The sequence below is a fragment of the Varanus komodoensis genome, unplaced genomic scaffold (assembly GCF_004798865.1).
Source record: "Varanus komodoensis strain SLA01 unplaced genomic scaffold, ASM479886v1 scaffold18_1, whole genome shotgun sequence".
NCBI lineage: Eukaryota > Metazoa > Chordata > Lepidosauria > Squamata > Varanidae > Varanus > Varanus komodoensis.
The window spans coordinates 4,034,901-4,051,269 of NW_025335548.1; the positions used below are offsets into that span (position 1 = coordinate 4,034,901).

General features: G+C 48.3%; 1 protein-coding gene across 1 annotated transcript in view; it reads left to right on the top strand.

Annotated features, from left to right (window-relative positions):
- Window positions 1-16,369, top strand: part of PPP1R1C (protein phosphatase 1 regulatory inhibitor subunit 1C) — a 41,583-nt gene that overhangs the window by 8,139 nt on the left and 17,075 nt on the right. Inside the window, exon 3 of the mRNA XM_044427134.1 lies at window positions 15,118-15,158. Within this exon, the coding sequence (XP_044283069.1) occupies window positions 15,118-15,158 (41 nt within the window). The remainder of the gene's footprint in view (window positions 1-15,117; window positions 15,159-16,369) is intronic.

Here is a 16,369-nt window from a genome sequence, read left to right on the forward strand (position 1 = left end):
GCACTCATTTCACATGCTAGCAAAGTTATGCTCAAAATCCTACAAGCTAGGCTTTTGAGCATAACTTTGCTAGCATGTGAAATGAGTGCAATGGTGTGGTAGTTTGAACATTCCTTGGCATTGCCCTTCTTTGGGATGGGAATGTAAACTGACCTTTTCCAATCCTGTGGCCACTGTTGAGTTTTCCAAGTTTGCTGGCATATTGAGTGTAGCATTTTTACTGCATCATCTTTTAGAATTTTGAATAGCTCAGCTGGAATACTGTCACCTCCACTAGCTTTGTTGTTGCTCAGGCTTCCTAAGGCCCATTTGACTTCACATTCCAGGATGTCTGGCTCGAGGCCAGTGACCACCCCATCATGGTTATCAGGGATATTAAGCTCTTTCTTGTATAGTTCTTCTGCATAAACTTGCAACCTCTTCTTAATCTCTTCTGCCTCTGTTAGGTCCCTGCCATTTTGGTCCTTTATCATGCCCATCTTTGCATGAAACGTTCCCTTCATATCTCCAATTATCTTGAAGAGATCTCTGGTCCTCCCTGTTCTATTGTTTTCTTCTATTTCTTTGCACTGTTCATTTAAGAAGGCATTCTTATCTTTTCTAGCTATTCTCTGGAATTCTGCATTCTGTTGGGTGTATCTTTCCTTTTCTCCCTTCCCTTTTGCTTCCCTTCTTTCCTCAGCTATTTGCAAAGCTTCCTCAGACAGCCATTTTGCTTTCTTGCATTTCTTTTTCTTTGGGATGGTTTTAGTTGCTACCTCTTGTACAGTGTTGCAAACTTCCATCAATAGTTCTTCAGGCACTCTGTTTATTAGATCTAATTCCTTAAATCTATTTGTCACCTCTACTGTATATTCATCAAGAATATGATTTAGAATTTTGCAACGAGAAGCTCATGATCTGAGCCACAGTCAGCTCCTGGTCTAGTTTTTACTGACTCTATAGAGCGTCTCCATCTTTGGCTGCAGAGCACATGGTCAATCTGATTTCTGTGTTGACCGTCTGGTGATGTCCATGTGTAGAGTCATCTCTTGGGTTGTTGGAAAAGAGTGTTTGCTATGACCATCGTATTCTCTTGACAAAATTCTACCAGCCTGTGCCCTGCTTCATTTTGTACTCCAAGGCCAAACTTGCCTGTTATTCCAGTTATCTTTTGGCTTCCTACTTTAGCATTCCAATCCCCCATGATGAGCAGGGGAAATACTTCATTCTAAAAACTGAGGAGGGATGCTGTCTGTCAGGACAGGCGTGATCCTCTGGCCTTCCAAATGTTGTGGGGTTACAGCTCATCAACCCTTATCCTTAGCTGAGACTGGATCCAACAACAAGGGAGTTCAGACAACACAATAACCCACACTCAGCCCTTGAATGTTACTTATGATTGAAACATGGCTTATCGTGTTGTCTAAGCCCAGCTGTGTCTTGTTAACCATGAAAAGTCCTGGAAGAAATCCTATGGGGTTTTTTGAGGGATTGTGAACTGTAATATAGCTAAAAGGTGTCCCATGACTCTGATTAGTTGGAGGAGATGATTTCTTTGGTTTTCCATATTGTGTCAGATGATGTCATAGAAATGTCTGGTTGGCTAAGAATATTTGCTACTCAAATGTCCAGGGCATCTGAAAATGAGAAGCAGGATGCTTGTAGGTTTCCACAGAAACAGGCCTGGGATTTTGATGCTTGTTGCACAAAATTAAAGTGCCCCCAGAGTGGTAAAAACGGGATAATAAATGAAACACTTGGTGCTTTGTTCCCCTTTGATGGTACCCAGATCTGCACACGCATTCTGCCATTTGCCCTCAAAGCACTGGGCCTTTCTGCTCACGTTCGGGTCAAACACTCCCAAAAGGCCTGGCGATGCTCACAGAGTCCCTCCACGGCCCTTGTTGCCACCTCCCCTTTCCTTGCATCAAGTCCCACTGACTTACCACAGGGCAGAGCAAGACAGAGAACAGTGGAGGTGGTGATGCGCACTCTCCCGGCCCCAGCAGAGGGGTAGGACTGGCCCGGCGATCCCAGAATCCTCTGCAGAAATGGCGTGCACAACAGGGCGCTCCACCAAGCAGACCTTTGGTCCAGCAGGACTCCTCTTCTGGCCATGGGTCCTTGCCTCAGGGCATTCAGAAACGAGCCACTCTTGGGACAGTTCCCACTCACCTGGCTGCATAGACTCAGAGCGTCTGGCCAGGGAGTGCATTTCGGCAGCTGCAGAGAAGGGGAGAGAGCGCTCCCTGCCCCGAATGGATGTGCTTGCCAGGGAAGAAGGCTATTCCACTTCCTGACCACACATGCTGTTCCATCAGAGAGTTTGTGGAGAGGTGCTTGTATAGGGATTTCTATGGCGATCTCAAAGAGTTCTGGGAAACGGTGCAGTGTCATAGCTGGCTAAAGAGAAGTCTTCCTCTGGACATTAGGGCAGCTAAGGCTGGGCCTGGGGCTGAAGACCTGCCCCCAAGCCAGCCCCCTTCCCAGTGCCTGCCGAGGGAGCAGGGAGTGATGGGCCCAGGAGTTCGACTGGGGCCAGCAGTGGGTGTGCCAGAGCCTGCCAGCGCTGCTTCTCAGCACCCTTTCTTCTTGATCTTAAAACAATTCAAGAGACAGAGGGAACTGGGCCTGCGTGAGCTTCCAGGTGCTCCTTTTATTATTTCTGCCTTCAATATACATGAGGACTTCTGCAACAAGACCTTTCCTACTCCCAGATGAGTATTTCTTTTCTCAGGATGGCAGAAGCAAACACAATTTTAGTACTGCAGTCATGATGGAATGCCAGGATGAGTCAAGTGAAATTAAAACACGAGATTCTGCATGTGCTCAGGAGCTCGCTTTTAACCAGGTTTGCCAAGCTTTTTGCCACCCCATCTCATCCCAGCCCTTCCGCTTAGACCATTAATCCGGGTTCTTCAATGACACAGATGCCCCACTGCCTCTGTGGGAAGGCAGCAACGAGGGCCTGTCTCTGAAAGGGAGACTCAAGAACCCCTGTGCCTCAACACAAGGCACCACACCCTCTTTGCCACTTGGCTTCCTCCGTGGAGGAGCGTTGCCTCCCCCTCAGACCACTCATGTTGTGTCTGGGGCCGGCACGTGATTTCATTCATCCCGAAGGGCCTCCCGCTGCACCGGCAAACCCCGGAGCCCATCCGGATCTACCACTGCTGATGCTGCAAAGAGGGGCCACTGTGCTTCTGTGCTGCCTTGAAAATGGAGCAATTGCCCCCCGCTCAACCATTTCCACCTAATGGCAGTTTCTCATCAATGAGCTGCCTGCTTGACTTCCTCAGCCTTTGCTTCCAAGGGAACACGGCACATCAGGCTGTGCTAAATGATTGAAAGACCAGAAAAGGTTTTGGCTTCAAGAAATGTGCTCCGTTTGCATGAAGAACCTTGACTGGAATATTTTCCTCTGCATGCCTGGAATTGCTAAATGGCGATGCAGGATGAGCCCACTAATTTTCCATGGAATTGATATCCAGTTCTCAATAGTGGCAGCAGAATCGAGAAGGGAGTATTCTCTGAACATGAAGAAAGATTAAAGGGGCAGCGGGGACACCGGCATCTGCAGTAATAGGAGTTTATGCCGAGTTATTATTTTGTATCACAACGTTCCTAACCTGCTTTGCAGCAATAGATCTCAGCGAGGGATAATAAAACTGTTCCATGTAAAACCACAAGCCGTTATGCTCATCAGCAGTATAAAATCAACACTGATAAGCAAAAAGGCAGCGCAATGCACAATCCCTTTCATCCTGCTGTCGCTTCTCTCAACCATGCCCTATGGATCATGGGATGCACTGAGCTGCCAGGCACTGATAAGATGCAGAATCAGGATGCTGGGCTTGCTGGGTCTCTATTCCTTGGCGAACCGATCTGGTTCACGCTTCCTGGACCGATAGAAGACCAGCACTGGACAATTGATTTTTTTTACTTCTTTGAATTCTGTGATTCAGTTGCTCACCCCAAAACATAGCGAAATGCATATAGAAAGTGTTTTGAGGTTAAAATACATGAAGTGCATGTTTTAAGATATGCTGTGTACTCAACATGTGCATTGGATTAAACGTGAACTCATATTCTGAAAGTTTTCATGCATCTAAACAGACACAGACCTCTTGATGGAGAAACTAGATGGAATCATCTCAGAGATGAGCACCTATTTAATGGGCACAGGATGGAAACAGATGATGTGTCCATCCCTGGCCTGGCTCGCTTCTGTTCTGACAGACAGCTTTCCTCCAGGGCCCTGGGCACCGTCCCCTGACTAGCCCTTCCCTCTGCTTGAGTAGGAATGCCGGAGGTGTGGCCTGGGACCTTCCGCAAGTCAAGTGGAAGGTCCATGAGCTTTCACAGCAACCTGGTCCCATGTTAGCAACCCACCACCACCCCAAAAAGAACCTGGGAATATTTAAAGCCCTAAACAGCCTTGGGGGTTTTGATTGGCTTAAGTACACCCAACACCATTCTGCAAGGGGGAAGGGCCACCATTTGGCAGTGGCACATGGTTTCCTCCCCAGCATCTCCAAGGGAATGGCCAGGTCCAGAAGGCCAGGCCGGACCAGACCATTAGGCAAAACAAGGTGGCCACCTCAGGCCTCAGGTGCTGTGGCTCAGCAAGCGTGGGAGAAGAGAGGTGGGTATGAGCCACCTGGCCTGCCCTCTGCCACCTGAGCTAGCCTTGGCAGCAGCACTGGAGTAAGTCTCAACTGTAAGGTTGGTTGGCTTCCGTATGTGGAAGGGAGAAGAGCACTGCTTGTCCGTCACCCTCCGGGCTCAGAATATCTTGGAGTCACTGTGCACACAGCCGGCAATGGGGAAAACTTTTGTTACTGCTAACTGCCAGCAGGTGCACCAGTGGTGTACACTAACAGGAACTGGGAGACCTGAGGAATCAGGTCTCTGTGATTTCTGATGTCAATCTACACCTCCCAGACTCATGTGTGGACCAGACAGTAATTATCCTTCGGATCAGACACTTTTTCAAATCTAGCTCTGCAGTTCTCAGCTTAGAAAAAGGTATCAAAATGCTCTTCAAAACATGCACTTTTAGGATCAAATACTTATCTGTGCTTACATTTAGATAAAATATCTATAGAAATGCACCGCTCACATCCCAGCTGATCTGCCTTGGTGGTGACACAGCACTGCTTCAGTATTCTAGCAAGTCGTGTCTGCTATCATGAAAGCCGCAGAAAGGAGGAGAGAAGTGGCTGAGACTCTCCAGGGCATGGAGGCAAAGCACGGGGAAATGGATTCGTTTCCTCTCGTACTGCTTACACTTGTTCCAAGCATAAGGAAAAATGGTGAAAAGGGAAAGTTGGGAGAAGCCTACGGGAGCCCACAGGAGAAGCCTTTTTCATGAATTATGAGAGCAGAGGCAATTCCAAGAAAAACCAGTTCAACTTTCTGAACTCTAACAGGTGGTTTCTGGATATCCCCCCGGTTTTCCCTGAAATATTGTTTCCATTGTTAGGAAAGTTTTCTCTGCTAAACCAAATAATATCAGGAACAGATGTTGAAAAAAGCATTGCAACACACCGCAGCAAGGGCTTATGACTAATCTTTGCATGCTGACTCTTTTGAACCAACTGGCTCACTATATCACATTCTAAAAAAACAAGCACCAGAAGATTTTCTTCCTGAAATGTGTGAGGTAGCTGCTTATAGGCTTATGGACTCATACATGCTCTTGTTCTCTCTCTCTCTCTCTCTCTCTCTCTCTCTCTCTCTCTCTCTCTCTCTCTCTCTCTCTCTCCCTCTCTCTCTCTCTCTCCCTCTCTCCCTCTCTCTCTGTGTGTGTGTGTGTGATGAGGATAGTGTAGAGTAAGATTTGCAGATGGAAGAATTAGCTTGCTGAAGTGGTAGGCAGCAGTTGGAATAAAAGCCAAGCCAAGCTAGAACATATCAGAGAAGTCTTAGGGTCATTTAAGAAGTAATTCTGTCACAAACGGGTCCAGTGCAGACTTGGTGACCAATGGCACGGCGTTGGTTTCTAAATTAATATTGCTGTCTGGCTCCTATGAAAAATGTTGCCTAGCTCCCTTTCCTTCCCTGTAGCCCTGCTAACCCACCCGAAAGGGTTAAGAAGGCTGAGGGACGGACATGGAGTCCTGGGTTAAGCAGGGAGTGGCAACAGAGATGCCTTACCAGCTCAGCACTGCGAGAGCCGCTCAGCATCTTTTGGCACAGGAAGCCAGCAGCCAGCAGAGCCAATAACATCTGTTTTCGATTTCGAATGTGTGCTTATGGTTTAGTCATAAAGCCTGACAAGGCTGTACATCAGGAAAAGCAGTCATTAACAACAACTGATCTTGCACATTTTCTGGAGAAGAAAGACAACACAAATCTTTCCCCCTCTCTGCTACAATGATAGGAATATACAAAGAACGGGTTTATTGGTGTATTTTTGTATTTCTTTGACTTTAGGAATTTAGGATAAGGGCTTACAATCTAACATACCATATAAATATGTGCCAAAAAATTGACTGCATTAAGTGATGCTTCTTGGGTACATTAGAACGACGCCGAGCACATGCCTCCAAAAGCTGTTACAGGCTTCTTTTCTTGACAGTGAAAGATGAATGGCAAGCACAATCCTGCCTAAGCACTGATTCATGCATGCGTGTTCATCACTTAAGGGCAGCTGCATCAAATATCAACTTATGGAGGTGGATGGGCCATCACAGATGAGCAGGTTGGTCTACGAGGCACGATCGGCCAAGGGGCTGGGCGCAAGCAATGCCCAGCAACTCTGTGGTTGCTGAATGGATAGCAGCTTCAGCAGCCTGTGAAGGTGCTCAAAAGCCATGCACTTCCACCGCTGGCTGCACCTTCGCTTCCTGTCCCTTTACCACCCCGTGGCCACTGGCAGTGTTACCTGGTGAACCACCTCACCAGCAAATAAAACCCCCGAAACACTCGACACAACATCAAGTGCCATGTTCTTCGTGAGAGCCTGTTAATACATGTGGCCATGGTTCTTCCAGGGATCCATGGCCACAGAAATCCACCGATGTTCACATACATTAGTTCTTCTTCATCTACAGCTACTTCGGCTGTGCAGACTCAGCTGAAGGACCAAAGCAGGGGTCAGGGAAGGCCTCCCTCCTGGAAAAGTGTTGGGGGACTGAGCGGAATGGTTTTCACTGGCCCACTGCGGAAGGGTCAAGGATTCAGCTCTCCCTCTCCAGCCACAGCAGCCCCAGTACTGCTCAGGTCCAGCAGCGGCTATGCTGGCTGCAAACAGGGGTGGGTAGGGGGGCTTTGCAGTCCCAATTCAGGTATCACGGGAACTCGGAGCTGGGATCCTGATAGTCCTATGCCCCCACCCCCAAGACAATCTTGGGAGATCAAGGGTGGCACCCCTACTTATGTAAATTATCTTAAACATTACACAAATCTCTTCAATAGACAAGTACATTTAGGCAAAGGACGTGTCTGTGTGCGTACAGAGTCTGCAAACATGGACTCTGTCTTCTCAGTCCAGGCCCTCACGGAGCTGCACACAGGCCTTTGCGATCAAGGTGGAAAGGCGCATGTCTGCATCTTCCTACACATCTTTGTCCAACATGCAAACAGGTAAAGGCCTGCATAGACCTCCTGTCGCTCTTACACATGGGCTTTCAATGGGCAGTGATTGCTAGAAGGTGGCTTTCCAGCAGTTCTTGTAGCAAAAACAACAGCCTTTTGGCACCTTAAAAATAAACATGCTGCCTTTGTGGGCTGTAGACCAGTTGTCCTGAAATCCTTGTATAGAGGTTGACAAGGACTTGATGGCATCATGGCCATGTCAGTATAATTCACTGGAGACTAATTCAATTTGATTAGCTAGTGCTAGTAAAGAATATTTAGATGCTTTCATCCAAGCTATAGCAAGAGTAGATTTAATTGGTCAAGGATTTCACTTAGGATCCAGGTTTGTTCATGCAGGGATTAACATGTGAAAGACGAGATTCTAGGAAGCAGAAACTCAGGAGGTCTCTCTAAATTTAGTTGGCCACCTGGAGATGTTGATTCCATGGAAAGGAGGCTTGGTTCTGAAGGTTCACCAGAGCGTAATCACAGCAATCATTGTTTGTTCTTCCATCGCCTGCCCCCAGCTGATTTACTGTGTTAAATTTAATTAGCCAGTGACCAGTTTATTGATTTTGGAAGCAGCAGTGCTCCTTATTGGCGTGTGAGTTGTAATTTATACTCTATATAACTTCTTATCTTTATGAGCCTTTTCAGAAGATAAAATCATTTATGTGGCTATTATTCCATGATGTCACCAGCATGAGACAACAACAACAACAACAACAACAACAACACATCAGTGGAAATGTCTATCAGAGGCATTAATGGCTGGCCACTGGCTGATACATTTCTTTTCATGTATAAAGCAAATATTTGTCAAGTGAGGGTGTACATGTGATAAGGCGATGCCTGACGGTAAGGCAGTGAGCCCAGGAGTTCTCCAAAGCCTCAGGTAAAGGTTCGGTCTCCTAAAACCTTTAATGAGATTGAGACGGAAGGGCAGTTTTAGGTGTTATAACATTCGCAACTAAACTTCATCTGCTCATCTGTACACACCGGTTTCTCCACAAAGATTGGAAGAAGTCTATTCATGTGCATGCCATGCTCACTCAGGTCCCATCACAGCTCTCGGTGGTGGGTTCACTTACTATAAATATTGCCTAGACACGCTTATATTGCTCTCATGTGCCCCTGAATACACCCAGGTCACAAGAAACCCCACCCTAAATAACTCCATTCTTATAGCCAAACTTATATAAGCCTTCCCACAGCTGTGGAGAGGGATTTTATTTATGGCGGGGCTGCATTTCCCGGGGTGAAGTGGTTTGGGGCAACATGAGTGGGATCAGGACTAGTGATGGGGGAGACCAAGCCGAGGGGATGAGGCCTCCTGCTCACACAAATCCATCCAGCCCGGCTCACTTTTCTCCGTGATTGCACCCCCTCCCCCCTGGGGCACATACCTTTCCGTACAGAATCAGTGATGGTCCTTTCTTAGAATGCCTTTCCATGGAATAGAAATCCCTGCTGCCTCATTAGCTGCATTTCAACCAGCCCTAAATGCCCCTTTGTGGCACTCTAATGTGTCACCAGATGAGGGATGTGTTTGGGGCTGGGAATTCCTCAGGTGCCCTGGGCTTGGCTGCCCAGACTCCGGTCCGCTTCATAGTGGCCTTGAGCCCAGCTTCCTGACAAGTGTGCCCGGCATCCACAGAGTGCTCACCAGGAATCAAGCCCGCATGCTGCAAAAGCCTGAAAACCTGGAAGGCTGCTTTCAGTCAGAGGTGACAAATACGCAGCCGGTTCTGTGCTTGCACCGGGCTAAATACAAGCCCCGGTCCCAACGGAGATGCAGCGCAGTTCTCTGCTAAATCCTACTCTGTTCTAGCATGACACTCTAAAAACAGATATTCATTTTGACTCTTCTGGGGAGTGTCAGAGAGTGCACTTGCACATCAAGCTCTCTGGAAGTGCACACAATAATTTTAGGGCTCAACCTCATATCCTTTCTCAAATTGCATCATATAGTACAAAGCACCATAGAAACCGCTTTCCACAGTTTGAGGGAACTATTTGCACTGCCTTTTCCAAACAGGTTGTTTCCTACTCCAATCATCCCACCACGTTATTGCTTAGTGCTAGGGACCGAGAGCCCCTGGATTGTTGCTGTTATCATTTGGGCCTTTCTTACCGAGAGTCAGAGAGAGAGAGAAAGCTCTGCACAGAAATAAGAAAGGTTCAGAGGAAAGCAATTCTTTTACTGAAATCCAATACTTTCCTATTTTTACAGAATAATGTAGAGCTTTTGGGCAGGCAGGCAGATATAATTCCTTAACTGGTGTGGTTATGGACTTTTCTACAAAGACATTTATCATCCTTTCATCCTTTCCTATACACAGTTGTTTATGGGTTCTTTAGATTACATTGCACCCATCTACATTTACTTCTCTATCTAAAGAGCACTTTGGGTGAGTATTGCTCTTTGTTCATTTTTAGAGCAGGCAAATGCAGCATTTGATTGTAAAAGCAGAACAAAATGTCTTTTCCATTTGTGTATTTGCACTATTCTGCTCTGCCACAGTGCCACCTAGAGGGGGTGTAATGGAAAAGCAGGAAAGGAAATGCTCTTTGTGTTGTGCTTAGATTTCAATTTTGTAAACAAACCAGAAGCAGAAACTGTGGATTCACAGCTGCTTCACAGCCTTACATAAAGGTGTTCCATACCACCCAAAGTCCAAGAAGACAGCTCCAGCTCGTCTTACTGTTGCAACAAAGGGCTTGCCCACTAAAAAGGCCCTGGCCCCACCCCCGCTTATCCATGATGCAGTCCCAGATTGAGATTCCAAAAAGTGAAGCTGTGGGCTGTCTCTCATGCAATCTAGCTCCTCACTAGATTTGTATTGTTCAGAGTCTTTCAACTAGGGCAGGCGGGCATCATTACAGCAGCCCTAACCAGCAAGCAGAGGGGCCTGAGAAACACCCCAAGAAGCTGCCTCTTGCCACATCAGCCTTTTTGTTCTTCCAGCCCAGGATGCCTGCTTTGGATGGAAGCACCTCTCCATGGGCAGCTCAGGCACAGGGTCTCCCCATCGCCAGCCACCAAAGCCCTTTTCATTGGAGAGGGAAGGACTGAGCCTGGAATCTTCTGCTTGCAGTGCCCAGACACTGAGCAGCAGTTCCTTCATGTAATTCCAGCCTCTGATTTGGTTGGAACCCCCGGGCTTGTTCCATTTCCATGCTGAAGTCAGTGTTAAGTGGCATTTGTGGGGAGAAGGGAGGGGGGTGAACGCAGTAGTTTATTTAAACAACAGCTAGTTGGTAGCATCCATATTGAAATCATCTTGGAATTCATGTAGATGCTCCCTGAACTTGCATTGGCACCCATGTCAGGATCTGGGCTGCTCTGGGGCTTCAGCTGGTGGCCACAACCAGAAGTCCATCTCAGTATTTGCAGGATCAGTCCCAGGTCCTGCTGGCACCCTCAGCCTCTTGACAAACACTAGCTGGGAGTCCTGGGGGGTAGAGCTATATAAGAGCAAGCTCTTCCTTCAGTACTGGCCTCAGTAACATTGGTCCCTTCTGTTTGTTGTTGTGCTTGCCTCTTGTCTGAACTGTAACTTGTCTTGCTGTATGTATCCTTTCCAACTATGTCCTGCCTTGCTGTGCTGTGCATCCTCCCTTGTTGTATTGCCTCAGCAATGCAGGTTTTCCTGCTACCTGTGCTTCAGTTCCTGTACCTTGCCTGACCCTTGTCATGTATGCTGCTTTGCCATGTTGCCTCAGCAACACTGGTCTCCCTGTTTGTTGTAGCGCCTGCATCCTGCCCTACCCTTGTCATGTCTCCTGATTGCCGTGTTGCCTTAGCAGCACAGGGCCCTCCTTTTACTGTTTGGGCTGCCTCTTCCCTGCCCTGTATCCTGCTTCATTGTTTGTCTCCTTTCCTGCCATGTCCTGCCTTGCTGTGCCATGTATCCTGCCTTCCCTTATTGCCTTAGCAATGTAAGGCTTCCTGCTAGTTCTGGTTCAGCTCCCTCACCTTGCTTGACCCTTACTGTATTTGGTTTTTGTTGTATCCTGCATCTTGCTGTGTCTCCTGCCATGTCATCCTGCCTCAAGATACCTGCAGGATACCTGGCCATGTCACTCTGCCTCTGTTTCTCTTCCTGTTCCTCACCATTGTCTCATCCCTGCCTGCATCCCTGTCTTGCCCTGCTGCGCCACTGCTGCTTCCACCCTGCTCAGCTGCTTTTCTTGCCTGGACCCCAGCCGGTGGGTGGAAGGAACCGGGCCAGGGGCTGGCAAAGAGACAGGAGACCCATGCGAAGCCTTCCACTGGGGCCCTGTTTTAGGTGGCTGCAAAAGGGCAGTGCCCACATGGCGCCTGTGTTCTCTTTTCTCTTTCCCTGAAAGGACTGTGAAAGAAGGCCTCAGTAAGTTGTATAAAGCAATGGGAAGCAGCAGAATTTGGCAAGTTGCTAGCACTGAGGAGGCAGGAATAGGATGTGTATTGTTCAGAAGGAAGAATAATAAGATGGGAAGGAAGGAAGATAACTGGTTGGTTGTAAATGGTTAATACTGGCTGATGACATGTTTTAGGAAGATAATTGGGCATTGGCAAATTGAGAAGGGTTTTTGTTTTTTTGGCCTACCTCCATAGTCTTTCTTCTGTTTTTGTTTTTAGTGCTTTTATTTACTTTTAACACGATTCTGTCAGAGTCTCGGGAGTTTCGGGGTGCCCCAATTGGTGTGGTCATGGGCAGGGGGAAGTGTGACACTGGGGGGACTAACCAACCAGTATAGAGGAAGAAGGGTCAGATATCTTACATCTATGCCCTCTTCTGATTCGTCCTTCACCCAGATGAGTCCAGGTAACTGGACCAACCCGCCTCTGGGCTCAGTGGTGTTGTTTTTAAATGCCAGGTCAGTCCAGAATAGAATCCCTTTAATCTATAAGATAATGGATGAGGGGGTTGACCTGGCCTGTATTACTGAGACCTGGGTGGGGGAGATGGAAGATGTTACTTCCTCTCAGTTATGTCCTCCCAGTTATTCAGTTCAGTACCAACCTCACCTTTGGAACCAGGGAGGGGGAGTAGTTACAGTCTATAGGGGTTCATTACCTCTCTCCTGGCTTCCTGTCCACTCAAATACAGGTCTTGAGTATCTACGCCTTGTGTAGGGCAATTGAGACAGACTAGAGATCTTGATGGGGTACCACCCTCCTTGCTGCACATCTTGCTGAGCTGACAGGAGTCTTGGACCCGGCATGGAGGACACAAAGACCAGTGGTCCTTGGGGTCTCATCATTCACACCAAGGCTGCATTGGCCAGGGCACTACAGGGCTTCATGGCTATGACAACTGGGCTGTCATATGGCCTGTCTCAGCACACCACTGGCCCAACCCATGACATCAGATCACACTCCTGACATGTTCTTTCAGCTGGACAGGAGGATGGTGATCTGATGGTGGAGGGTGTCACTGTATCTCTGTTCTTATGGTCAGATCACTTCCTGATGAGATTTAGACTGTCAACCTCGCTTTCCTTCCACAAATTGGTCCCTCCTTAGAGTCTAATGGATCTGGACGGCTTCCAGAGGGCTCTGGAGGACTTCCCAGTTTGCATGGTTGTCTCTCCTGCCAAGCCCAGGTAATTCTGTGGAATACGCAAGTGACCGGCGCAATGGACACAATCGCCCCTGGATGCCCCCTCCCCCTGTGCCGGGGCCTCAGCTCCTCGGTATACTGCTGAATTGTGGGCAATGAAGCAAGCAGTAGATGGCTAGAGTGAGGTGGACGAAAACACATGCTGAATCTGTCTGCACATGGTCAAGAACTCACTATCAAGCCCATTCCGTGCCAGTAAAGGGGGCCCAGAGAGCCTTCTTTGTGGCCAGCTCTGTGTCCTCGGAGTGCCATCCTGGGAAAGCATTCAAGCGCTGCCTTCCCTTTGCCATTTACTGCTGATCAGCTGTACAGCAAATAGGACAGGGAGGAAAGAATTGGTTCCTGGCTCCCCAATCACCCTCAGTCCACTCAGACTTTCCCCCTTGAGTCCCTCCCTCCTTTCAGCCAGTAGCCGCATTATTTCCCTTCCCCAGCCACTTTCCCCACCATTGCTGTCCTTTCCCTATTCCTAGTCTGCTGCGTCCTAGCACTAGTCTTGCTCCTGCTCTCTCTTGGTCTTGCAGTTCCTCCCCCTTCTTCTGTTTTCCCTCCCCCAGCCTCGACCTTCGCTCATCCTCTCCCCAGCACCCCCTTCCTCCCCTCCCAACCTCTGGCCCCTCCCTTTCTCCCCACCCACCAGGACACGCTCCTCCTTTGATTGGAGCTGCCCCCATGGGCACCGCCATGTCCATCGCCCATGACACCCGTTTTGTGCTGGCCCCCCACGGCAGCTCTCAGATCCTCAGGTTGCCCAAAGGGGTACTCCCCATCACCCGAGGCCCTTCTTCAGGTGCTGCTGCCTCTCTGGGAAGCGCGCTCACCTGCACCTACATTGTGGTTATTCAGGCACCAGGTGGAACCTTCCCGTCTGCCAGGCATTCAGAGTGCTGCTTTCAGTGAGTGCCCAAGACCTTTGCTTGTTGATCCGCTGCTGCTGGTTTGGCTCTCACTTTTCTCTGACTGGCTGCATAATGATTTTATTGCCACTTTGTATTTTGCAGTGATCTGCTCTGTCATTATTTTCTCACTATTACCAAGCATTTTATTGGAGTTGCCCAGAGAGTCCTTGGGTTTATTTATTTATTTATTTAAACATTTCTATGCCGCCCCATTCGCCGAAGCCTCGGGGCGGCTCACAACATTAGGTTAAAATACAAGAAATAACAATATAAAATAAGTCGCCCTGGCCAGATAAAATAATCAATAATATTAACAATTAAAATGACGCTTAAATAAAAAGGTCTTCGCCTGGCGCCGAAAAACAAATGACTGCGCCAGGCGGACCTCTCTGGGGAGCGCATTCCATAGATTAAGCGCCACCACAGAGAAAGCCCTCCTCCGAGTACCTACCCTCCTAATTTCTTTCACGGAGGGTTCCCGGAGAAGGGCCTCTCCCGCAGATCTCAAGGGGCGGGCGAGAACAAGAGTTAGTTCTTGGATGGTTTTAAAATGCAATAAAATCAGTATAGGAACAATCCTGTGACTTCCTAAAATTGTCCGAGGAGCACAGAATTGCTTGGAGCTCCAGGCCTGAGATTTTGGAGCAGGGACTGTGAATGCCCCCCCCCCCCCGCCGCCCTACAGCACCCCATGAGGGAGGCACGAAAGGAACTTCCCCATCTGTCTCTGCAAGCTCGAAAGTCGGCCTCAGTGAGGGCGAAAGGGGCAAGGTGGAGGACTGGGAGGGGAGAAAGCTGAGGCTGACAGCTCATGCCATACCCAACCGGCTCCCAGCTGGATGGAGGAAAGAAGCCAGCAAAAATGCAGAGTGGCAAAACGGAGAGACCGCCGCCTCTGCCACTCCTCTTGTGTGCTCTAGCTCCCAGCCTACGAATGGCCCCTTGAACGCAGCGGGCCTCGCTCCGTAACAGGCATGCACAGAACTGCACCGCTGGTTTAATTTATGTGGCGCATCCTCTAAATGTGTTTTTCTGTCCCATAGAAATAGAGGAGAAGAGAACGAACAACACCTCCCAAGATGAAGTAAGTTAATTACACTTTAATATATTGCTGTAGTATTGTCTCAGAAATACTGTAACTCTTCTCTTACTGTATTACACTAGAATGCAGCAGTTTTTCCTGCCTTGGGATGCACCAGTAGGCAGCCGGAGAACTGCTAATGTGATGCAATATATGCATCAGCTCAGTCATGTTGGCCCTGTGATTCCCCCAAAGATCCACACAGAGGAGATCTTGCCCATTGAGCCCCTGCATGGCTCACTCTCTGGGCCAGGGAGGGGCCTTTCCCTCAATCATTGCTGGGGACACAAAAATCCACTCTGTTCTTGCATCACCTGTGCTTGGTCAAATGCATCAATCAGAAAAATACCGGCCCTCAAATGAGGCTGCCCGGTGCTTCTCTGTATACTCAGAAGTAAGACTTCCACAGATACGCAGGGGATCTCCTGGCAGCAGATAATTCCTCCTTCTGCCCACCTTTTTGGATTTAAGAATGAACTATGGCCCTTGTGGTGCGGTGGTTCAAGTGCTGGGCTGGGACTCAGGAGAGCTGAGTTCTCGTCCCCACACATCTTGGAAGCTTGCTAGGTGACTTTGGGCCAGCCACAGGCTCTCAGACTAACCAGCCCCACAGGTGGTTCTTGTGAGGAGAAAATGGAGAGGAAGAAGGCCTTGTAAACCACCTTGGGTTCCCTGCAAGGGGCAAAAAAGGTGGGACAGAAATGTCAGAATAAGAACTCAGCATGCCTCCAATTCCAGTTCAGAAAAAATAATAATTTATCTCTCAGCTATTAACATTTGGGAAACACTCACTAATGCCCATATGGTTATGATTGCGATTTAATTTACTATCAGAAACAAGTCCTAAGGTGTTTAGTAGGGCTTATTCCAAATGAAATATGGGAACTGAGGAATATTTCAGATCCCAAACAAATGGGGCTTTGCAGCAAAATGTTGTAATAAGGAATTCTTATTCTAGCCAGCCAGTCATGCCCTTTCCCAGGATGCTCCACTCCATCTCCCCACCCCTGACAGGAAGTATTTCATGGCTGCTTTGCATCCTGAGTCCTCATTGGGCTACCCCCCCCCCCCCGCTTCAAGGTTTCCTTCCTAATAGTCATACTTCTGGGTTTTCCCTAGGCCTGCTGGTATCTTCCTCTTCTGCATGGGTGGTGATGCCACTTTTACTATTTAATGATCCACACTCAGCTCTGAATGACAGAAATAGAGGGAAT